The sequence below is a fragment of the Microdochium trichocladiopsis genome (assembly GCF_020744255.1).
Source record: "Microdochium trichocladiopsis strain MPI-CAGE-CH-0230 chromosome Unknown B0I36scaffold_5, whole genome shotgun sequence".
NCBI lineage: Eukaryota > Fungi > Ascomycota > Sordariomycetes > Xylariales > Microdochiaceae > Microdochium > Microdochium trichocladiopsis.
The window spans coordinates 464,923-482,789 of NW_025763548.1; the positions used below are offsets into that span (position 1 = coordinate 464,923).

At 55.3% G+C, this 17,867-nt stretch overlaps 7 protein-coding genes across 7 annotated transcripts; 4 read left to right on the top strand and 3 right to left on the bottom strand.

Moving 5' to 3' along the window:
• Positions 1-206: 206 nt before the first annotated feature.
• B0I36DRAFT_383651 (maltose permease MAL61) lies at positions 207-3,018 on the top strand. The gene is made up of 9 exons (XM_046160969.1): positions 207-659; positions 756-762; positions 818-1,286; positions 1,350-1,411; positions 1,471-1,615; positions 1,677-1,924; positions 1,984-2,211; positions 2,276-2,366; positions 2,471-3,018. The coding sequence occupies exons 1-9, from the start codon at positions 440-442 to the stop codon at positions 2,693-2,695; spliced, it is 1,695 nt and encodes a 564-aa protein (XP_046012379.1). The 5' UTR covers positions 207-439; the 3' UTR covers positions 2,696-3,018.
• A 1,618-nt stretch (positions 3,019-4,636) lies between these two features.
• On the top strand, positions 4,637-6,151 carry B0I36DRAFT_243895 (uncharacterized protein; the record flags this gene model as incomplete). The annotated part of the gene is made up of 6 exons (XM_046150013.1): positions 4,637-4,714; positions 4,795-5,056; positions 5,125-5,556; positions 5,636-5,742; positions 5,808-5,907; positions 5,991-6,151. The coding sequence occupies 6 exons, from the start codon at positions 4,637-4,639 to the stop codon at positions 6,149-6,151; spliced, it is 1,140 nt and encodes a 379-aa protein (XP_046012380.1).
• A 969-nt stretch (positions 6,152-7,120) lies between these two features.
• Positions 7,121-8,029, top strand: B0I36DRAFT_348898 (inositol oxygenase; the record flags this gene model as incomplete). The annotated part of the gene is made up of 1 exon (XM_046156737.1): positions 7,121-8,029. The coding sequence occupies one exon, from the start codon at positions 7,121-7,123 to the stop codon at positions 8,027-8,029; it is 909 nt and encodes a 302-aa protein (XP_046012381.1).
• A 2,679-nt stretch (positions 8,030-10,708) lies between these two features.
• On the bottom strand, positions 10,709-11,676 carry B0I36DRAFT_322285 (uncharacterized protein). The gene is made up of 2 exons (XM_046153829.1): positions 11,417-11,676; positions 10,709-11,299 (listed from the first exon to the last, which is right to left on the bottom strand). Exons 1-2 carry the CDS (start codon positions 11,634-11,636, stop codon positions 10,917-10,919), a joined length of 603 nt encoding a protein of 200 aa, XP_046012382.1. The 5' UTR covers positions 11,637-11,676; the 3' UTR covers positions 10,709-10,916.
• Positions 11,677-12,728: 1,052 nt separating this feature from the next.
• On the bottom strand, positions 12,729-14,538 carry B0I36DRAFT_288299 (uncharacterized protein; the record flags this gene model as incomplete). The annotated part of the gene is made up of 2 exons (XM_046151645.1): positions 12,729-14,145; positions 14,198-14,538. The coding sequence occupies 2 exons, from the start codon at positions 14,536-14,538 to the stop codon at positions 13,056-13,058; spliced, it is 1,431 nt and encodes a 476-aa protein (XP_046012383.1). The 3' UTR covers positions 12,729-13,055.
• Positions 14,539-15,335: 797 nt separating this feature from the next.
• B0I36DRAFT_322288 (uncharacterized protein) lies at positions 15,336-15,607 on the bottom strand. Its single transcript, XM_046153830.1, has one exon. The coding sequence runs from the start codon at positions 15,548-15,550 to the stop codon at positions 15,377-15,379; it is 174 nt and encodes a 57-aa protein (XP_046012384.1). The 5' UTR covers positions 15,551-15,607; the 3' UTR covers positions 15,336-15,376.
• Positions 15,608-16,545: 938 nt separating this feature from the next.
• Positions 16,546-17,028, top strand: B0I36DRAFT_348900 (uncharacterized protein; the record flags this gene model as incomplete). Its single annotated transcript, XM_046156738.1, has 1 exon — positions 16,546-17,028. The coding sequence occupies one exon, from the start codon at positions 16,546-16,548 to the stop codon at positions 17,026-17,028; it is 483 nt and encodes a 160-aa protein (XP_046012385.1).
• Positions 17,029-17,867: the final 839 nt, after the last annotated feature.

Genomic DNA, 17,867 nt, shown 5'->3' on the forward strand with positions numbered 1-17,867 from the left:
CTGATCATTCCAGGTCCTGTCATTTGCTCATGGGTTGCTGCTCCATGTGCCGTTGCTGGCCATCACGGCCGCCGTCTCGCGGCGCCCTCTGGGCACTTCTAGAAGCCTGAAAATACTGCCCGCACACACACCACGCGAGCTCCACCCCGCGACCGCTTAATTTGCTGCTCCCCAAAGGCACTTGTTCTCTCTTGCCTGCCGTGACCCCAAAAACGACCCCAACTCGGACAACCGTCGTGCTTCCTGGCCAAGCATAAAGACCCTTGGCTCGCGCGTTGCACTGAATCCTCACAGACGTGTCCGTTCCCCCAGGTCTTCCTCCGTGCATTTGTGACCAAGTCACTACTCCTCAGCTTCCTCCTTCTTCACCTGCAGACCCCTGAGCGAGAGACAGCACCACCAGTAGAGGCAGTCTGCAGTCTGCCGCCATCTTCACGCAATGTCCTCCATTCACTCTGTCCATGCGGACGCCGTGTCGCCTGTCCAGCACGACCCGGACGAGCTCAAGGATGAGTTGTCCTCCTCCAAGGGCACTCTCAACATCATCCAGAGCGCAAAGCTCGCCTCGGAGAAGGAGCACAAGATGAGCCTTCTCCAAGGCATCAAGCTCTACCCAAAGGCCATTGGCTGGAGTGTACTCATCTCCACGTGTATTGTCAGTAAGTAGACGGCTGCCCATTCCTACGTATGCAGTCCCCCGCTGAGTGGAATCTGCCCCGTGAAAACCATAAGCCACATGCTAACAACTGCTGTAGTGGAAGGGTAAGCTTCTCGGACCGTTCGAACAAAATTTCATAGCATGTACTGACAGACCCAGGTACGACGTCACTCTCACAAACAACTTTTACGGGTTTTCTCAATTCAACCGCAAGTACGGCGAGCCCACACCTGATGGCAGCTACCAAATCCCACCTGCCTGGCAGGCCGGCCTATCCAACGGTGTCGTCGTCGGTGAGATCATTGGCCTGCTGCTCAACGGCTGGATCTCCGAGCGCTTTGGCTATCGCTACACCATCTTGGGCTGCCTCGCCATGCTCACGGGATTTATTGCCATCTACTTCACTGCCCAGACCGTCGTCCATCTCCAGATTGCCTCAATTCTGTGCGGCATGCCGTGGGGTGTCTTCCAGACACTGACTATTACGTATGCCTCGGAGGTCTGCCCAGTTGCGCTCCGCGGATATCTGACCACGTACATCAATTTCTGCTGGGGTCTTGGTCAGATCATTGGCATTGGTGCCCTTATGGGCAACCTGTCGCGGACGGATGAGTGGGCTTATCGCATTGTGAGTTCTCTGTCTATTCGGCCTGGGGTTTTGGGCTATAGCGTCCTGACATTATCAATCTAGCCATACGGGCTGCAGTGGATGTGGCCTCTCCCCCTGGCGATCGGTATCTTCTTCGCACCTGAGTGAGTTCTTGCATCCTACTTTGACACGCAGCAAAATAGTGACTAACCAGCCACACCAGATCGCCCTGGTGGCTTGTCCGCCGTGGAAGAGTCGAAGACGCCAAAAAGTCTCTTCTGCGACTAACCAGTCTTGACCGCGAGACTGACTTCGACGCCGACGAGACTATTGCCATGATGACACACACCACAGCCCTCGAGAACAAGGTGAGCATTTATTATCGGTAACACATGTACCTGCAGGATCATTCACTCATTCCTTTTGCAGATCACCAAAGGAGCCAACTACATTGACTGCTTCCGCGGGACCGACCTGCGCCGGACGGAGATCGTCTGCATGTGCTGGGCAATTCAGAATTTGAGCGGCAACTCCTTCTCCAACTACTCGACATATTTCCTGCAAGCGGCTGGCCTGAGCGAGAGCACATCCTATGCTTTCGCGCTGGGACAGTATGGCATTAACTGCGTTGGTGTCTTTGGCGCTTGGGGCTTGATCACTTTAGGTGTTGGTAGAAGGTGAGCTTGGCCCTGCTGATGTCGCCACGTGGAAACCTTACTAATTTTCATGCCAACAGAACCCTTTATATTTGTGGTCTCGCCGGGCTCTTCACCATGCTTCTGATCCTTGGGTTTCTCGGCTTGGCTCCTGACCGCCAAGCAGCGTCCATGGCAACGGGCAGCATCATGCTCGTTTGGGCTCTATGCTATCAGCTCACTGTCGGAACAGTATGCTACTCCTTGGTGGCTGAGATCTCGACGCGACGCCTGCAAATCAAGACTGTCGTCCTCGGACGTGTACTTTAGTAGGTCCTCCTGACAGCGAACCTGGCACTTATGTCAAACATTACTGACCGCGTGGCTCCGTAGCAACGTTGTTGCCATCATCTGCGGTGTTCTGACGCCATACATGCTCAACCCAATTGCTTGGGACTGGGGCAACTACGCCGGCTTCTTCTGGGTAAGGCATCACCAGCATGACCACGATGCTTCCTTGTTCCTCTTTTGTCCCGTTACATGTCCCTGAAAGCACTCACTAACGACCCCCTTCTTTCGTTCCTTTAGGCTGGTATCTGCTTCTTCTGCTTCATCTACGCGTACTTCCGCATTCCCGAGCCTGCGGGTCGGACGTTCGCCGAGCTCGACCTGCTGTTTGAGCAGAAGGTGCCCGCACGCAAGTTCGCCTCGACCCACGTCGACGTCTTTGCCGAGCACGTCGACCCAGAGGTGATGAAGAAGTACGAGGACCAGATTGCGATTGCAAATATCCAGAAGGGGTTGAAGGTGTGAGAGAAGGCGGACTGGGGAGTGCAAGTGGTGGAGATGCGTGTGTTGAGAAGAGTGGTCTCTGCGCTGTGCAAAGGACGGGGTGGCGGCCATCAGTCTTGAACATACACTGGCCTTTTGTACATTTCTGGACAATTCGACGATTGTGGAAATGAGACTACCATATATTGCACGTATGGATTTGTTGTCAATCTCCTGGAAACTGTAACATCGTGCCCATTGTGGCAATCTCGCTGTCCAAGCATCAACCTGAGTTGTAGTGATCTTGGTGATACAAGGGCCATAAAGTTGCCTCCAAACAGTCCATATGCCCATCACTTGTTCAATTCTCCAGACCTTGTCGACCAGAACAAGAAATCTTACAATTCAGCACCTCGCTATTGGAGGCCCGGATCGGGGGTTGCTAGGTAAGCTCGTCAGGGCAAGGCGGCCTGGGATGTTCCCGGGGGGGGGGGGGGGGCTTTCGTGCGGGGTGCGTTTGTGTGGGGAAGGAAGGCGCGCCAGAGCCGGCGGCAGCCCAAGATTTCGGTTAGCGCGTGAGACGGGCAACCACCACGCACGTCGGCCACCATCACGGCGGTGCAACCAGACAGACTGCGTAAGGCGTTTTTCTTTCTTCTTGGCGAACAGCTCTAAACACAGCCTGGAACATTCTTCTCTCAGCGCGACTCCCCTTCATCCCTGGTAGATATCAACCAGGCACGGCTATGCCTTAGCCCTTTCTGCAGAGCTCGCGAGGAACGGCATGCGGCACTGAGCCAGGTCCATCAGCCTGTAGTGTGAGGGAGGACTGGCTGGCCATCGTGGATGTGCAGGGTCACAGAAGCCGTAACGACAGCGGAGGAACCCCCGCCCCGAGGCGGTTGGCAGCGGCTTTCGGCGAGATGCCCTCGACGGAACAGTCTGACCTGCTCGCGACGCCGTGGTAAGCTTTACACTCTTCGCTCCAAAAGCGCGCTCGCATGGGGGTCCGGCCGGTTGGTGATTCTCCGTCATGGGACAACAACCTCCACGGCACAGATGGCACCCCCCCCCCCCTATCAAATGCAGCCTGCCCACAAAGTGATGAGGTTCGATGCAGATTGAAACGGGAACTTTGAGACTAATTAGGAGAACTTTCTATAGCGAGACGTGTCGCGAGAATCACCTCAAATGTAAGAACGTGGCCCCATTAATCTTCCCAGAATGAGCGCTCCATGGCATTCCGTGAAGATGGCCGTTGGGCTGACAGCTTCTCTGCGCGTCCAGGTGATCGGGCGGTTCCCAAATGTGGTCGCTGCGTGCGGGCTGGGTATGACTGCAGGCTCGCATTCAAGTTCAAGTCCAGCAAAGGTAGGCAGACAATCGGCATGACTCTGTTGGAACTTATCAAGCTAATTTTGCATGGCGGTCTAGGCTCTTTCGTGACGCACCAGAAATGGGTGAAGCTTCCGAGGAAATGTAGGTTCCCCTGGGGTGGGCCGAATGGAGTCTAAAGACGCCTGTCGATTTCCGTACCGCATGCTTACTTGCACATGGGGGTTCGCAGTCAGATATGTCGACGAGACAGAGGTCGTGGCTGGCGGTGGCTCAGTTGAAGAGGCCGAAGAGGATTTTCCTGGTGATATCCAAGATGATGCCTGGATGACCGACTTCGCCCAGATGACGAGCTCGACAGAGCAGCCGTCACGTGAAGCCCAGAAACAACAAATGCCCAACAAGCCAGTGCAACGAGCGCCATATCGGCCGCCACAAGGATCGATAGCCGAGCTCCTGGACGACCGCGAAGATCCCGTGAGGCCTTCAGCCTCGAGTAGGGAGACGTCTGCTCAGTTCACGGAACTCCAGCAGGAGATCCGTCTCCGTACGAATGGCTCGCACAGCCCTTTCGATGTGCGCAATCTCCATGATCCGAGGGACACCTGGGGACAGCGCCTGGGTGGCGGGGCGTCGCCGATGTATTCAATGTCTTCGGATCTGCCTTTGAGGAACAGGACTGAAGCTCTGCTCTTTCGCCACTACATCCAAAAGCTGGCGACATGTGTAAGTTTTCTCATGTATCCGCATGTCGCTTTGCCAACGTGATATCTGCGATGACTAAAGTTTGCCTTTCGAACAACCAGCTCGATCTTTGCGACCCCATGCGGCACTTTGAGTTGGTCGTGCCACATCGTGCAAGCCATTGCCACATGCTGCTAAACTCGATCTTTGCTATTGCAGCACGGCACCTAAGCCACACCACAGACTTTGACCCATTGATCTCAAACATGTACCTGGACGAATGCCTCAAGTATCTGACGCCGATGCTGAGTGACGCCTCGAGTCTGTCTGATGAGAACCTCTTCGCCGCCACAGTGATCCTGCGGATGCTTGAGGAGATGGATGGTGAGTCGAAGGACACTGTTTCGGCGAAAATGGCTTGGCTTCATTTATTGCTGACACGAGATTTGCAGGGTCGCATACTGGTCACGATAGTCATGGGCACTTGCTGGGCATTCAGGCTTTTGTCAATGTCGGCGATCAATACATGAATCCGGGCACTCTGAGTGCCGCGTCCTTCTGGGTCGGACTCCGCCAGGAGATTTACATTGCAGTCATTACGCAGCAGCCGGTCAAGATGAACCTCAACCACCACATCGTTGATCGGTCGTTCGAGCCAACGGACGACTACACCTGGTCGAATCGCGCAGTGGTGCACCTGGCTGATGTGCTCAACTTCTGCTTCGGCGAGAATGCCCAATCCAAGAAAGACCGGTGGCTGGCCCTTGACGAGGCTTCGCGGAAGTGGACGGATGCCAGGCCCGTCTCGTTTAACCCCTTTTTCTACAAGGAGCGTTCCGCTGCGAATGTGTTTCCCGAGATCTGGCATGGCTCGAGTTGTCATGGTATGTATGGTTTGGACGAAAATTGACGGCTACCGCTGGGCCTGTACATTGCTAATCCTATCCATTTGATGATGTCTAGTCATTGGGATACAGCACCACATGCTCGCGCAACTCTTCTTGACCCAGTTTGACCCCAGCATCCCCCAAGTTGGGCTGAATCGGCGAGCAGCGATGGTGCGAGCTCAGGTAGGTCGACCAATGCAGTCATGCCTAGCGAAAAAGAGACCGCTGAAACAGAGGTTGTCGGGCAGGAACGCATCGAGCACCTCGTACGAGAATTGTGTGGCATTGGCCTGTGCAACCAGTGGAGCCCGCCCGCCATGTTCACAGCCTGCATGGGCATTGCCATGTGTAAGCATTACTTTCCCTTTTCTTTTGACAGGGAGACCTGAACCTGTGCCAAAATAGGACTAATTGTTTGTCCGTGATGCCAGTCGGTGACGAGTTCAGCGAGCCGGCTGATCAGGACGCTCTGATCGGGCTGCTACGCAAGACCGAGGACGACCATGCCAGGCCGACGACGGCAATACGCCTCCAACTCAAGCATGCATGGGGCTGGACAAGCGCAGACAGGCCAATGGCTGATCATCGATGAGGACGTGCACAGTAGTCGTGATTACGACGGTGGCTTCGAATGATGGTCCTTCATTGAACGTTCAGCTTGTGCTCCAGAAGCCCGCCTCATCTCGAGGCACAATACCCGCGAAGCCCAAAGTCGTAATTCTTTGCAGCCAGGAAAACAGTCGACGTAGAGTGGCTGCTTGTACGCAGTAATACGCGGCGGGCAAGAAAAGTTTAGTTGCCCGCATGACGTACCACGCAGGGTGGGTAAGGCCGGCTCCGGAATGGGCAAAGCAGGGCGAAATGAGACTCGACGTACGTCCACTACTACTGGCTTTGCAGGCCTCGCTCCGTCGGAAAAACAGCTGGCCAGTGGACAAGCCACGAAGCAGTGGCGTCTCGCGTCCACAGAACAGCGGCCCGCAGAGTAGCAGTGCAGGCGCTAGGCTGGGGCCTCGTGGAAATGCAGAATCTGCGACTGGCGGAAAAGAGCCAGCCCTGGACCCCAAGACCCGGGCATTTTGGCAGGCCGAAGGGGTTGTCGTGGGGAGGAGGCTGCGCTGCTCATTGGCACGGCAGATGGTTTAGTGGACCGTAGGGATCCAACGTACCTGTGCCGAGCCAAAGTCGGCGATTTTGCCCCAGAATGCCTCCAGCCAACCCACGCACCGGGGCTTCTAGACGGCGATGATGCCGCCGCCGCCGTGGGGTATCCCGTTGCAAACACCCGCGGATGGACATGCAGAATCAGATGAGCTCGGCGGCATGGCCAAAGAATGATGTGACCTATATCAACCCCGCCAGCTCGTGGTCTCTTGTGCCTCTTGGTGTGCGCGGAGACCATTGAAACAATCCATTCTACATCCTCCTCCTCCTGCTCTCTCCTCTTCTTTACCTGCTCTCAGCACTTGCTGCGAGCACTTCGTGAAAGTACTTGGAGACAGTTTTTTTTTTCAAACGTAACACATCAGAAGCACACTATAACGGAAACCCATCACTCGCCATGGCTCCCGGAATTCTCGTCGACGACACGAGCAGCCGTGATGGCCTGCAGCTCGAGGAGACCTCGGACAACATTGACGCCGTCAATGTCATCAAGGGCAAGACCAACTTTGCCGACGGGAAGGACAAGACACAGTTCAGGCAATACGAGGACGCCTGCGACCGGGTCAAGAACTTCTACCTCGAGCAGCACACCAAGCAGACGGTCGCCTACAACCTCAAGGCCCGCAACCACTACAAGCACCGGAAGCCCGTCGAGATGACCATCTGGGAGGCCATGGAGAAGCTCAACACGCTCATCGACGACTCGGACCCGGACACGAGCCTCTCCCAGATCCAGCACCTGCTGCAGTCCGCCGAGGCCATGCGCCGGGACGGCCAGCCCCGCTGGATGCAGGTCACGGGCCTCATCCACGACCTCGGCAAGCTGCTCTTCTTCTACGGCTCCGAGGGCCAGTGGGACGTCGTCGGCGACACCTTCCCCGTCGGCTGCGCCTTTGACGAGAGGATCATCTACCCGGGCACCTTTGCCGCCAACCCGGACTCCCAGGACCCCATCTACGCCACCGAGCTGGGCGTCTACACGCCCAACTGCGGGCTCGACAACGTCATGCTCTCGTGGGGCCACGACGAGTACCTCTACCACGTCGTCAAAGACCAGAGCACCCTGCCCGCCGAGGCGCTCGCCATGATCCGCTACCACTCGTTCTACCCCTGGCACAAGGAGGGCGCGTACCGCCACCTCATGGACCTCGAGGGCCACGACGAGAAGATGCTCGCCGCCGTCAAGGAGTTCAACCCGTACGACCTCTACAGCAAGAGCGACGGCGTCCCGGACGTCGAGAAGCTCAAGCCGTACTACATGGAGCTCATTGACGAGTTCTTCCCCGAGCGGGTGCTCAAGTGGTAGAAATGAAAAAAGAGGGTGTGCGTGTGTGCTTTTGCAAGAAACTTTAGCGGATCGGATATTTTCCTTGGTTTTTTTTTTTGGTTTTTGGTTTTTGGTTTTTCTTTATCCCTTGAGCAGCAAGTCGGGAAGAGACGGCCATTCCTGGCTGATTGAATGAATGATTTGTGCAAAGACACATATACAACGGCGTTAATACCAAGAACGGAAGTACATCTGTTTACCAGGCATCTATCTCCTGGCCATGGACATGCCAGACAGGCCAGTGTGGGCCAACAAGGCTCAGAGAGAGAACTATATATGAAGAAATTTAAGGGGGCCCTTTGGTGATAAAGGCCCTCCACATATCTAACAACAAGAATGACGAGAAATGCAAAGTGGCGTTTGATACCGGGTGGTACCGAAGCTCCGGACCATCTCGTCATTATGTCTTTTTTGTCATGGCCAGCACTTTGTCTTTGTTCTATTGTCCTAGTGGGCCTAAATGGCCTGACAGGTCTCAGCCTCGCTGGCTCAGCAACCTCGGCACATACTGAAGTTTTAAAGTAACTATCTTCTTCGTCTCCAGGTGTGTGTGAAGTCGTGTTTATTTATTTTCCTTTGCCAATCCGACTGAGGAAGAGCGAATGAGTGGGCCGCCCTTGCGTCATCTGCCTTCCGCGTTTTGAAGTGGCCTCCAGACTTTCGCATGTCTCGCCCATCTCTGTTGTGACATGCTGATCAAACCACAAGAAGGGGTTGTAGGGATAAAGTTCCAAAAACCAGGAAATAATGTACTCTTAACGCTTGCGGCGTTGGTATAGTTCCTTCTCCAAAGGATATGGGTTGTGGTGGATCTTGGTGGCGCCATGGAGGTAAACAACTGTGCAAGACTGCGGGCATGCTGCTTCTTTGTGCCATCTCCGTCGAGGTTCACCAGCATTCGGGCAGAGAATCCTGGCTGTCCATGTTCGATCTTTTTCTTCTTCTTCTTCTTGCAAGTGAACTTGATGGGTGTGCCGAACAGCTCGGTCCTGTGTCCGTCAAAGTGTTCTTCATGTCAATTAAACACTACAAGGGGAGATTTCCTAAGGATCGAACTCTGCGAAACTCTGTTCCTTTGACACCGGTGACGGCCTTTTGGGATAGATTTACTGTCAAGTGGCTTTTTTTTCTCCTCGCCTGCCTGCCTGCCTGCCTGCCTGCCTGCCTGCCTGGCAGAAGTTCGCCACGTATTTAGAGGTCCCCGTCACGAAGAGCGATATCTTTTCTTTCCTAGATGTTGGCAGCAACTGGGACTTGTTGGTTGGCACGATCTACTGTTGTCATGGTCCCCCTTCTCTCACTGCAGGCCATGGCATGCACAAGCCGCCGCAGCGAGCGATGTCTCTTCCTCCCCTCGAGCGTGTTGAAGAATGCGAGGTCCGACCGGAAGTGGCATTCCATCGGATATGTTTCAATGATTCCCTCCCTGTTTCGGTAAGGGTTAAAAGGGTGGCGGCAGCTTCAAACGTCCAAGTCAAATGTGCGGGACAAGTCGCAAGCCGGGCTGATGACGTGACGGGGGGGGGTTGCAAGACCATCTTTAACATTTTCTCGCCCGGCGTTTTGAGTTCGTCACGAGTATGATAGTTTATGCGTTCTCCAAAAGAGTCTGAGGATATGCGTGGAATGCCAGAAGGAGATATCGATTGTTTTCATAGCTGACAAACAAGCTGGAAATCCCCTTTGTTTTACAGGGCGGAGTGTTATTGACTGGAGACTTGAGGTAGATACTGGTGATGTATGGTCTTGGCGGTAGTCAAGGACGGGGTCTATCAACATGTGACTGTGTATGTTCTATTCTGAAACACCTGGAAACACCTGGGCACTCATGCACCCTCACTTGATAAGATAGATGAGCTGCCCAAAAAGAGAGTACTAGCAAGCAATTTTGTGGTTGGCATGTGACTTAGCATTAGATCAGACCCAAGTTGATGTGCACTCTCGGGCCGGGCCGGATGCTCCGACCGGACCACCCTTGTAGCACCGTGATAGGCGAGTCCCATAAGAGCAGAAGATGACCGACAGACGCAGCCATACTCGGCCATCCAGCTGGTGGCAATATGCCGTTTCTAGTGCTCTGTGTGTGTGCCCACCCGGGAGGTACTGTCCGAAAATGGAGGCAGTGGCAAGGTAGGCTGTCATGGAAGTCCTCAAGTAGGCAGACAGGCGGGAGTTCTCTCCCAGACATGACGACCTGTAACCAGCGGCCACGCCCATCTCATGACTCAGGGGGTTTTGCCATCCTCCTGCACAAAACCTGCACATGGCAAAGTCCAGTGTCTTTTTTTTTTTTCCTTTTTCTTTCCGCTCGAGGGTTCCATGACGGCGACGACGAGGGACGTTGGATCTATCGGTGAGCGGATGTCTCGCCGCATGCGGTCGCGGAGAGATGCGAGTCGAGATAAACCTCGATCAGGGTCTTGAAGCCTTGCCGAAAAGTAAGCAAAGCAAGCCGGCGAGTAGACAAACAATGCCCTGATCCGGTCTCGCCCGCCCGCCCGTTTGACGCGCGGAATTAGAACAAAAAGTGGAAACGAAGACGACGCGAGGGATGATACACACACAGATGCACGCACACAGCGCAGACCGCTCATCACGGGTTGGTCTCTGCAAGAAGGGGAACTTTGGAGGAGCAAAACGGTTCTGGTCCTGTATGGATTGTGGCTGGCTCTGACCGAGAGCCGCCGAGCCGGGTGCGCAATGGCAAAGGTCATGATGACACTGTTTCACAAAAGGAGCAAAGTGAGCACTGCAAGGAGGCAGAAAAAACAGCAGCAGCAGAAATAACAGCAGCAAGAGGGCCTGCTTCAACCACCTCCAACGAACGAGTCTTTTCCACAAGCACTCAAACAAGTATGCAACGGCGTCATGAAACCTGACAGATGTGGCCGCGTCCTTGCCAAAAGGACGAATATGTAGCTGCCCGGGAAACATGGAGAGTCACTCGCCACACCACCCTGCTCTGGACATTCCTATCAAAAGGATTGCTGACCAAAAGGCTGGGAGCTGTGGCTTGTGGTGCTGTCAACCGAAGGAATGCGCCACCATCGGGGGTTGACGTGAACCAAGCCACCTCTTTGTTGTCCCCTTCCACAGAAGCGTGCGTGTCCGAGCACGGAATGATCTGCGAGGGCAGCGGAACCCACGGCGCCGGTAACTTCTCGCAAAGTCCCCTCTGTCTCTCTTTCGCGCGCTCGCTGTCCGAGCGTGTGTGTGAGCGTGTGTGTGAGTCACGCTCCAAACCCAGATCTACCCGTCATCCAGTAAGTCAGCCAGCGTGGCAAGAGAAAGAGAGAGTGAGAGAGATCAGAGACAACAAGAAAGAGAGAGACATGCTAAAAAGGTTGCCAAGGGTCCTTGACTCACCGGAAGCAAAACGGGCAAATAGGTCCGCGTGGCAAGGGGAGGAGGGGCTCACACAAGACCGACGGAGGGAAGGGGAACCAGAACAATAAGAATCCCATTGTTCGTTCCCGCCCCCCTCTCCGCTCCCCCTCCCCTTCGTTCCGGGATCCAGGTATTGGCAGCCCTTTCTTTGGCTTTCCTGCATTCTTGTAGTTCTTGGGACTTGCGTGCATGCATGCATGCATGTACGCACGCATGCATGATTTGTAGCAGTGGTTGGTGTCCTCTCAGCGAATCAATCTGCATCAGACGGGACCAGCGCCGCGCGCCCCCACGGAAGCAGCTCGCCTCATAATGCATGCAGTTGGTTTTGTCTTCTGGGCAGCTGCTTTTGAGCCATGCAAGACTTGCCTCCGAGAGAGAGAAAAAAAGAATCGCCTTCTTGAAACTCCACTCCCGGGCATCTCTCCGGCCGGCATGATGCTTCATGCACCCTCCTTCTTACACATTTGGCGCTGGCAGGAGGGGATCACACCAGGAGCACGTTAAAGCCCATCTCAAGGTACAGAGGGGGCTTGACAAGCTGAGGCTCAGGATAAAAAGCAAGGTGTACGTACGTACGTATGTATGTATGTTGGTTATTCCGCATGCCACGAGCACACAGTTGGCTTGCAGATTCAATGGAGCGGGAATAGACGAGAGGGAGGCGCGCGACGGCTCGGCTTTAAGCTACAAAAAAGACAGCTTAATCGAGTCCCCAGTGATGATTTGCAATCCCCGGGAAGGCCAAAGATCTGAGACACGCACACACAGCCGCCGCCAGGGACCGAGTCTCTCCGTCCATACAAGGCACATGCAGCTGCACGATAAGCGTACCAGACCCAAATCAGTGCACGCACTCAATCTGCAGTCAATTTATTGGTGCGTGCGTGAATGCATGCATGCATGGGGACGAGCCGAAGGGCGAAACCGAAAAAAAAGAAAAGGTACACCGATCGTGGTCGACAGCGTTGTTTGTCCAAGGGAGTGTAAATTGTTTGCTAGTCTGCGTGGCTATCCACGTCTATGAAGCTAGGGTGACGACGAATAGCGCCAGGCCGTGTAGCCTAGGTAAGTCTTGACGGAAAGAATATGTAGAACTCCATCCCTGTGTACAAAAGTGATGAGCTAGCAAGCAGGACGCAATCCCCATCAGACGACATGGAGGCAGAGATAATCGGACGACAAATTTGCCAAGTATTAGAGGGTGAAAACAAAAGAACGACCCCAAAAAAACAAAGCCAGGGGACAAAACTGTTCCGAACAGCGACATCGAGCTGCGCTGCCAAGCAGGGCTGAAAAGAAGCCCAGAGAAAGGACTTTAAAGCACTTGCCGCCACCTCTGCGCGTGTGGAGGTTGCTGTTTCGAACGAACGAACCTCATGTCTCAAGTAGTCCCGCGTCGGCCACATTCCAGCCAATCTCCCCAGTCCTGACTTTGACCCACAACCACGTTTGTGACTGAGACATCGCGTCGCGAACACGGCGTTTGCGTGCGTGGCAGGCAGTGGCAAGCGGGATAGAAGCAGTCCTCTGATATTAACCTGACTGGCATTGGCGTCTGTGCGCAAAACGATCTGTACAGGAAAAGGAAAATCAAGAAACACGCCACTCGCCACAGCTACCACTGCGGCAACTGCTGATTCTCGCAGGTACCGTTGACGCGACTGCAGTTCTCATAGATGCCAATGTAGCCATAGCCGCCACAAAATTGCTTCGAATTTCCCGAGCACCGGTTGTTGCAAGCGCCAAGCGAGCCTTCCTTGGGCAACCGGTTGCTGGCCAAGTTGTTGCCGCAGAAGCACTCAGACTTGTATTCAACGCCTGCGTAGCGGAAACCTTTGCCCTGGCAAAAGTCAATGCACTTCTCGACGGTGTTGTCTGACTTGGCGTACGAGGCGCCTGAGAGGGTGCGGCCAGGCAGGCTGCCACCGTCAATGCCGCAAGCCAGGTATCGCCACTTCTTGGTGTCTATGACGTCTGTGTACGGTGCTATCGGGTCGGGCGGGATGGCGGTTGCCGCACCGCACGCAGGTGGTGGCTGCGCAGGGCCCGGGCCTGGCTGGACCGGGTTGCAGCCCGGGAGAGCCTTCATGTTGCTGTCAAGCACGCTCTCCTGTACGTGAGGGAGCTTCTTGCAGGTATTCATGCCGCTGTTCGGTAGCAGAGTGAATGCCTTGCAGTACTCAATAATACCACTAGAGTCTGTGCAGGTGGTGATGGCTTTCTGCAGAACGTCAACATCCCAGCCGTTGACAAAATCTCCATGATATCCGTAGCCGGTCGGGTCGCCGTTTGAGAATACGAAAGGATGCTTGCCGGGCGTAGGCCACTTGTCCTTGAAGGCGTCGATCTCCCAGATAATTTCGACAAAGACAGTGATGAAACGCTTCGGGTGCGTGGGTGGACAGTAGCCGTTGTCCATCAAGCTGGGGTATGCCATGTGCGATTGGTGGTTTGGAGAATCGAGGTCCTTCCCGTTCCAGCACGACGGGAAGACAATCTGTGAACGCAGGCCACCGGGGCAATTCTTGTTGGGAATAGAGTTGGTATGCGGTCCCTCGTTACCCAAGCAGACGTAGTTGACCGCTCTCTGCGCCAGGGTGTTGCTATAACTCCGCAGCGAAGGATTACCCGCGAGCATGCGGAATCCTTCTGGAAACGCAATAAGCCCTTTGGAGTACTCGGGATCTTTCTTGTCTTGTCGTTGCCTTGGTGGAGTCAGCGAGCATTCCTATGGAGCTGGTTGGGGCCCAAACCTACAGGTAGTAAACGAGAGCACCTCCAGTCTGCTTGACAGGCGTGAAGGAGCCATCGGCGCCTTGGAAGTAGAGGTTCGGAAACCAATAGTTGGATAAGTCTTCCTTCACCTTGCATGTCGTACATGTTGCGCGCGATGTGTAGTCGCCGTCCATGGTGTAGTTGAATGAGTTTGCACCCATGATGGTGTGCGAGTGGCCAGAGGGTCTGCCCGGGCTGACGATGGGGTCAGATCGCTCAACGATCAACGGCGCGCCGCATGGTAGACGCCAGAAGGCGCTGACCCGGGCAACCAGGCAGGCCAGGCTGACCAGGGCCGCACGGGACGTAAAAGAGGCATACATCATGAAAAGGAGTGATGCGAAGAAGAAGAACAAGAAGAAGCTGGTGAAGAAGGAGTTGCGAAAATGGATTGGGACACGAATCTCACATCATTTCCACTTTGAGTCGCGGGCGGCTCTTTCTTTATATGTAAAAAGTGAGACCGGACCCCTTGTGGCTCAGGGCGCGAGGAGGTCTCAAATGGCAAACATGTTGGTCTCAGTCCACCTGGGCTGACGTCTAGGGGCCGAGAGAATGGCTGTGTCCCATGCTTGCAGGCGGCTTGCCGCCACTCGACAAGTCCCGATAGTGGCCGAGCCCAGAAGTTTGCCCACCAGCGAATAGGCTCGTGCTGTTGTTCCTTGCCGACATGGCTGCGTGTTACTGTCGGCAAGCTCGTGGACGTGCAGGCAGGAGACGCTCCTCCGTTGCCCAGGGTTCTAGCCCAAAAGTTTGTGACCCACGATGCCGGGATTCTGTGAATGAGGCTGAGACCTCGAGAGCGACCGTCAAGTCTGTGTGACGTCGAGCGTAGCCTCGAGTGCACGTTGACGAGAGAAATAAGGCGGCTACGGTGCAATGGATTGAGGGCGCGGTGAGGAAACTTAGACGTTTGGTGCTAGTGAATGTCTCGGCTCGACGTGGTAATATCTGAGACAGTAGTTAGTCATTAGGTCTGTACGCCTCGAGTTAGCGTCAGGGAGCTTCGAGCTCGACTCGGTTGGCGTCATATCTACCGAGGACAAGGTTCAGACGGTGCCATGTCAAGAAGATCAGTACGAAGGGTTTGTGGAACTTTTGGCACATAGAAGACAATCCAGCCAGGCTGGAGGCACCGCCCAGAGAACGGCCGAGGCGATGTCACCGTGGCACAAGCGCCGAAACCTTGATGAGGAGGACAGAAGACGAGCCTTGCGGACAATGTCGGCCTCGTGGAAGGCGTGGCCTGCAGGTATGACAAAAAGAGGCCGACCTCGAAAGTCTATCCGAGCAGGGGTGCCGAGTCAGCCACAGCAGAGTGAAGCTTGTCGGCATGATGGAGGAGGACAGAGAATTTCCAGAAGGAGGCTTCCGGGCATGAAGCAGCGAAACGAGGCCTGTGCAACGGCAGCAAGAATGAGCGCGCTGGAAATTTGTGCGTCGTCGTCGTCGTCGTTGTAGGTCTAGGCACTTGAGGTTCCACGAGAGTACGTACCTAGAGCCACCTTGGACTGTGGTCCGGGCAGGATAAGCCGGCCCTAATGTGGAGGCATGCAAGCTGCACGATTGACAGGCGGCAGTGACAGGCGGGAGCGGCGGGCCGGAGCGGAGCTTGGGGGTGATCGGCAGCCTCGACCCTGCGAGCTTAATCGCATCGCAATCGGGTCAGCACGGATAAAGTCGCACGATGCGATCAGGCATGAGCAATGCGGCAGCAGAGACTGCGGAGCTGGGCCGATGGACGTGTGATGCAATGAGTCGCCCGGTCGGACGCGCGGCGCGACGTCAAGATGAGCAAATGGTGGCCCCGGGTCGTTGCATTCGGTCATGGAGTGGGAGTCCTCTTGTCGGTGGCACTCGGTCGAGAGTCGTCAGAAGTCTGAGGTGACGTTGCTCGCTCCGCGAGACCCTGCGGTGGCATGAGACATTGTTGTTGTTCCTGTGGCGCCCCGGGGATGAACCTGCGGTGGCGGCGATATGATTGATTGATAGATTGATGCAACTGACGACGTCAGATGGCCTCTAAGGTTTTGCTCTCGACCCAATGATGCCCAGGTGCGCACCTGGGCACGCGTTGACACGCATACGATGCTTCAAGTTGCAGCCAGGCAAGCACGCAGGTTGCTCCTTCCCTTGGAGCGACGCACGCATCCAGGTGTCTCGTGGCTGCCTGTAATTACGTCGTGGCGCAATCTGACAAGATGGACCGCCATGCAACTCTGCATGGCTTGCTTGCTTGCTACCTCACAGCTTTTTTTTGGCTCCCTTGGCTAGTCGTCGGAATACAGCATATCCCACGTGCGTGTGGCCCGCCGCCCGGTTGCTAGCTTATGGCGTCGCCTCTCGACCTTTCCGAGTCGAGCTTTGGCTCCGACAACGCCCGCCGCCCGTTGCCCTCTTCCCTCAGGCCAGCACCGCTCACGATCCCTCCACGCAATCCCGCTCGAGCCACTGCTAGCCCGCCAGGCCCTGAACATGCAGAAGCCGCAACGGCCAAAGGCGGCGTAACTGCCCCCAGCGCTGGTCTGGCCCCAAAACGGCGTTCCGTTGCCTCTCGCCTCGGCTCCATCATCTCAAAGTTTGAGATGCTCGATGCCGTGAGCACGGCCGACGCAGCATCGGCACAGTCCAGTTTTCTTCCCGGTACGGCATATCCTAGGGAGAACCGACATGTCCCACCGGCTGCTGGCCGGATGGCAGGCGCCAGTCGGCACTCGATCGAGCTCTCTCCTTATCGAGTTAACCGTCCAAGTCAGCGACTTCGTTCATCCGCTGGTCAAAGCTCTGCGATGTTGATCAGCCCAGGCAGCTAGGAGCGGCCGCAAAGACTGGGCAAATCTTTATCCGAGCCGGCCGGCTCGAAGTTGCCAGACGATTCCAGTCCTCTTCGCAAACACTATTACCACGGAGACAGTCGTCTTGCTCTGGAGATAGCCACCCATGTGCAAGAGCCCGTTGCAGGAGGTCCATACATGGCAAGTCGTGGCGAGAATCTACTGCTACCACCCGGCCAGACAAGAAGATCTTCACATGAGTCAGGTATGTAGTTGGGGGTCCATTTCTTCCCGTGGATGAAGAGTACTAACTGGCGGAAAACCAGAATGGAGTCCAGACAAAGTTTGGGACCAAGATCTAGAGCTAGCACGGAACCCACCTTCCGAGCCGGACGACATCTACGCGTGGCGAGGCTTGCTCGACACGCATGATGGCAGTCACGCCCAGAGGAGAAGGGAGCATGTCGATTGGTATGCCACAGCAAAGACACAGGCGCCCCGCCAAGAATCGATAGACGTTGACCCTTTTCGAATGCCGTACCAACCGGGTCAGGCGACCATCTCGGCCCGTGCTGTGCAAAAGCAGAGCATGCCGCCAAGAGGGCAAAGACCGAGCGTGGCAGACTTACGCAAGTCTTTCGAGCTTAAGATGCCACCGAAATATTCGCACCAGCAACGACAGGGTGGTGCTGCAAGGCCGTCCAGCTTCACTAGTGGGAAGACCGTTGCCGCGACTGCTGCCTTACACAATACCCCACATGAGCAAGAACGAAGCTCCCAGACAGGAGTACGGCAAACACTTGACGGTGTTGGCTTTGATTCCTACCACGAAGCTCGGGTGTCCATCCCCGGTGTCTCGATGCCGGATACTGTTTACA

Excerpts from the sequence above, each read along its gene's own strand:
- B0I36DRAFT_383651 (XM_046160969.1), top strand. The coding sequence starts at position 440 with ATGTCCTCCATTCACTCTGTCCATGCGGACGCCGTGTCGCCTGTCCAG. Across the intron at positions 1,287-1,349 it reads ATGAGTGGGCTTATCGCATT|CCATACGGGCTGCAGTGGAT; the intron begins GTGAGTTCTCTG and ends TTATCAATCTAG. Across the intron at positions 1,925-1,983 it reads ACTTTAGGTGTTGGTAGAAG|AACCCTTTATATTTGTGGTC; the intron begins GTGAGCTTGGCC and ends TCATGCCAACAG.
- B0I36DRAFT_322285 (XM_046153829.1), bottom strand. The coding sequence starts at position 11,636 with ATGCATGCATGCACGCAAGTCCCAAGAACTACAAGAATGCAGGAAAGC. Across the intron at positions 11,300-11,416 it reads ATTTGCCCGTTTTGCTTCCG|ATCTGGGTTTGGAGCGTGAC; the intron begins GTGAGTCAAGGA and ends GATGACGGGTAG.
- B0I36DRAFT_322288 (XM_046153830.1), bottom strand. The coding sequence starts at position 15,550 with ATGCCGACAAGCTTCACTCTGCTGTGGCTGACTCGGCACCCCTGCTCG.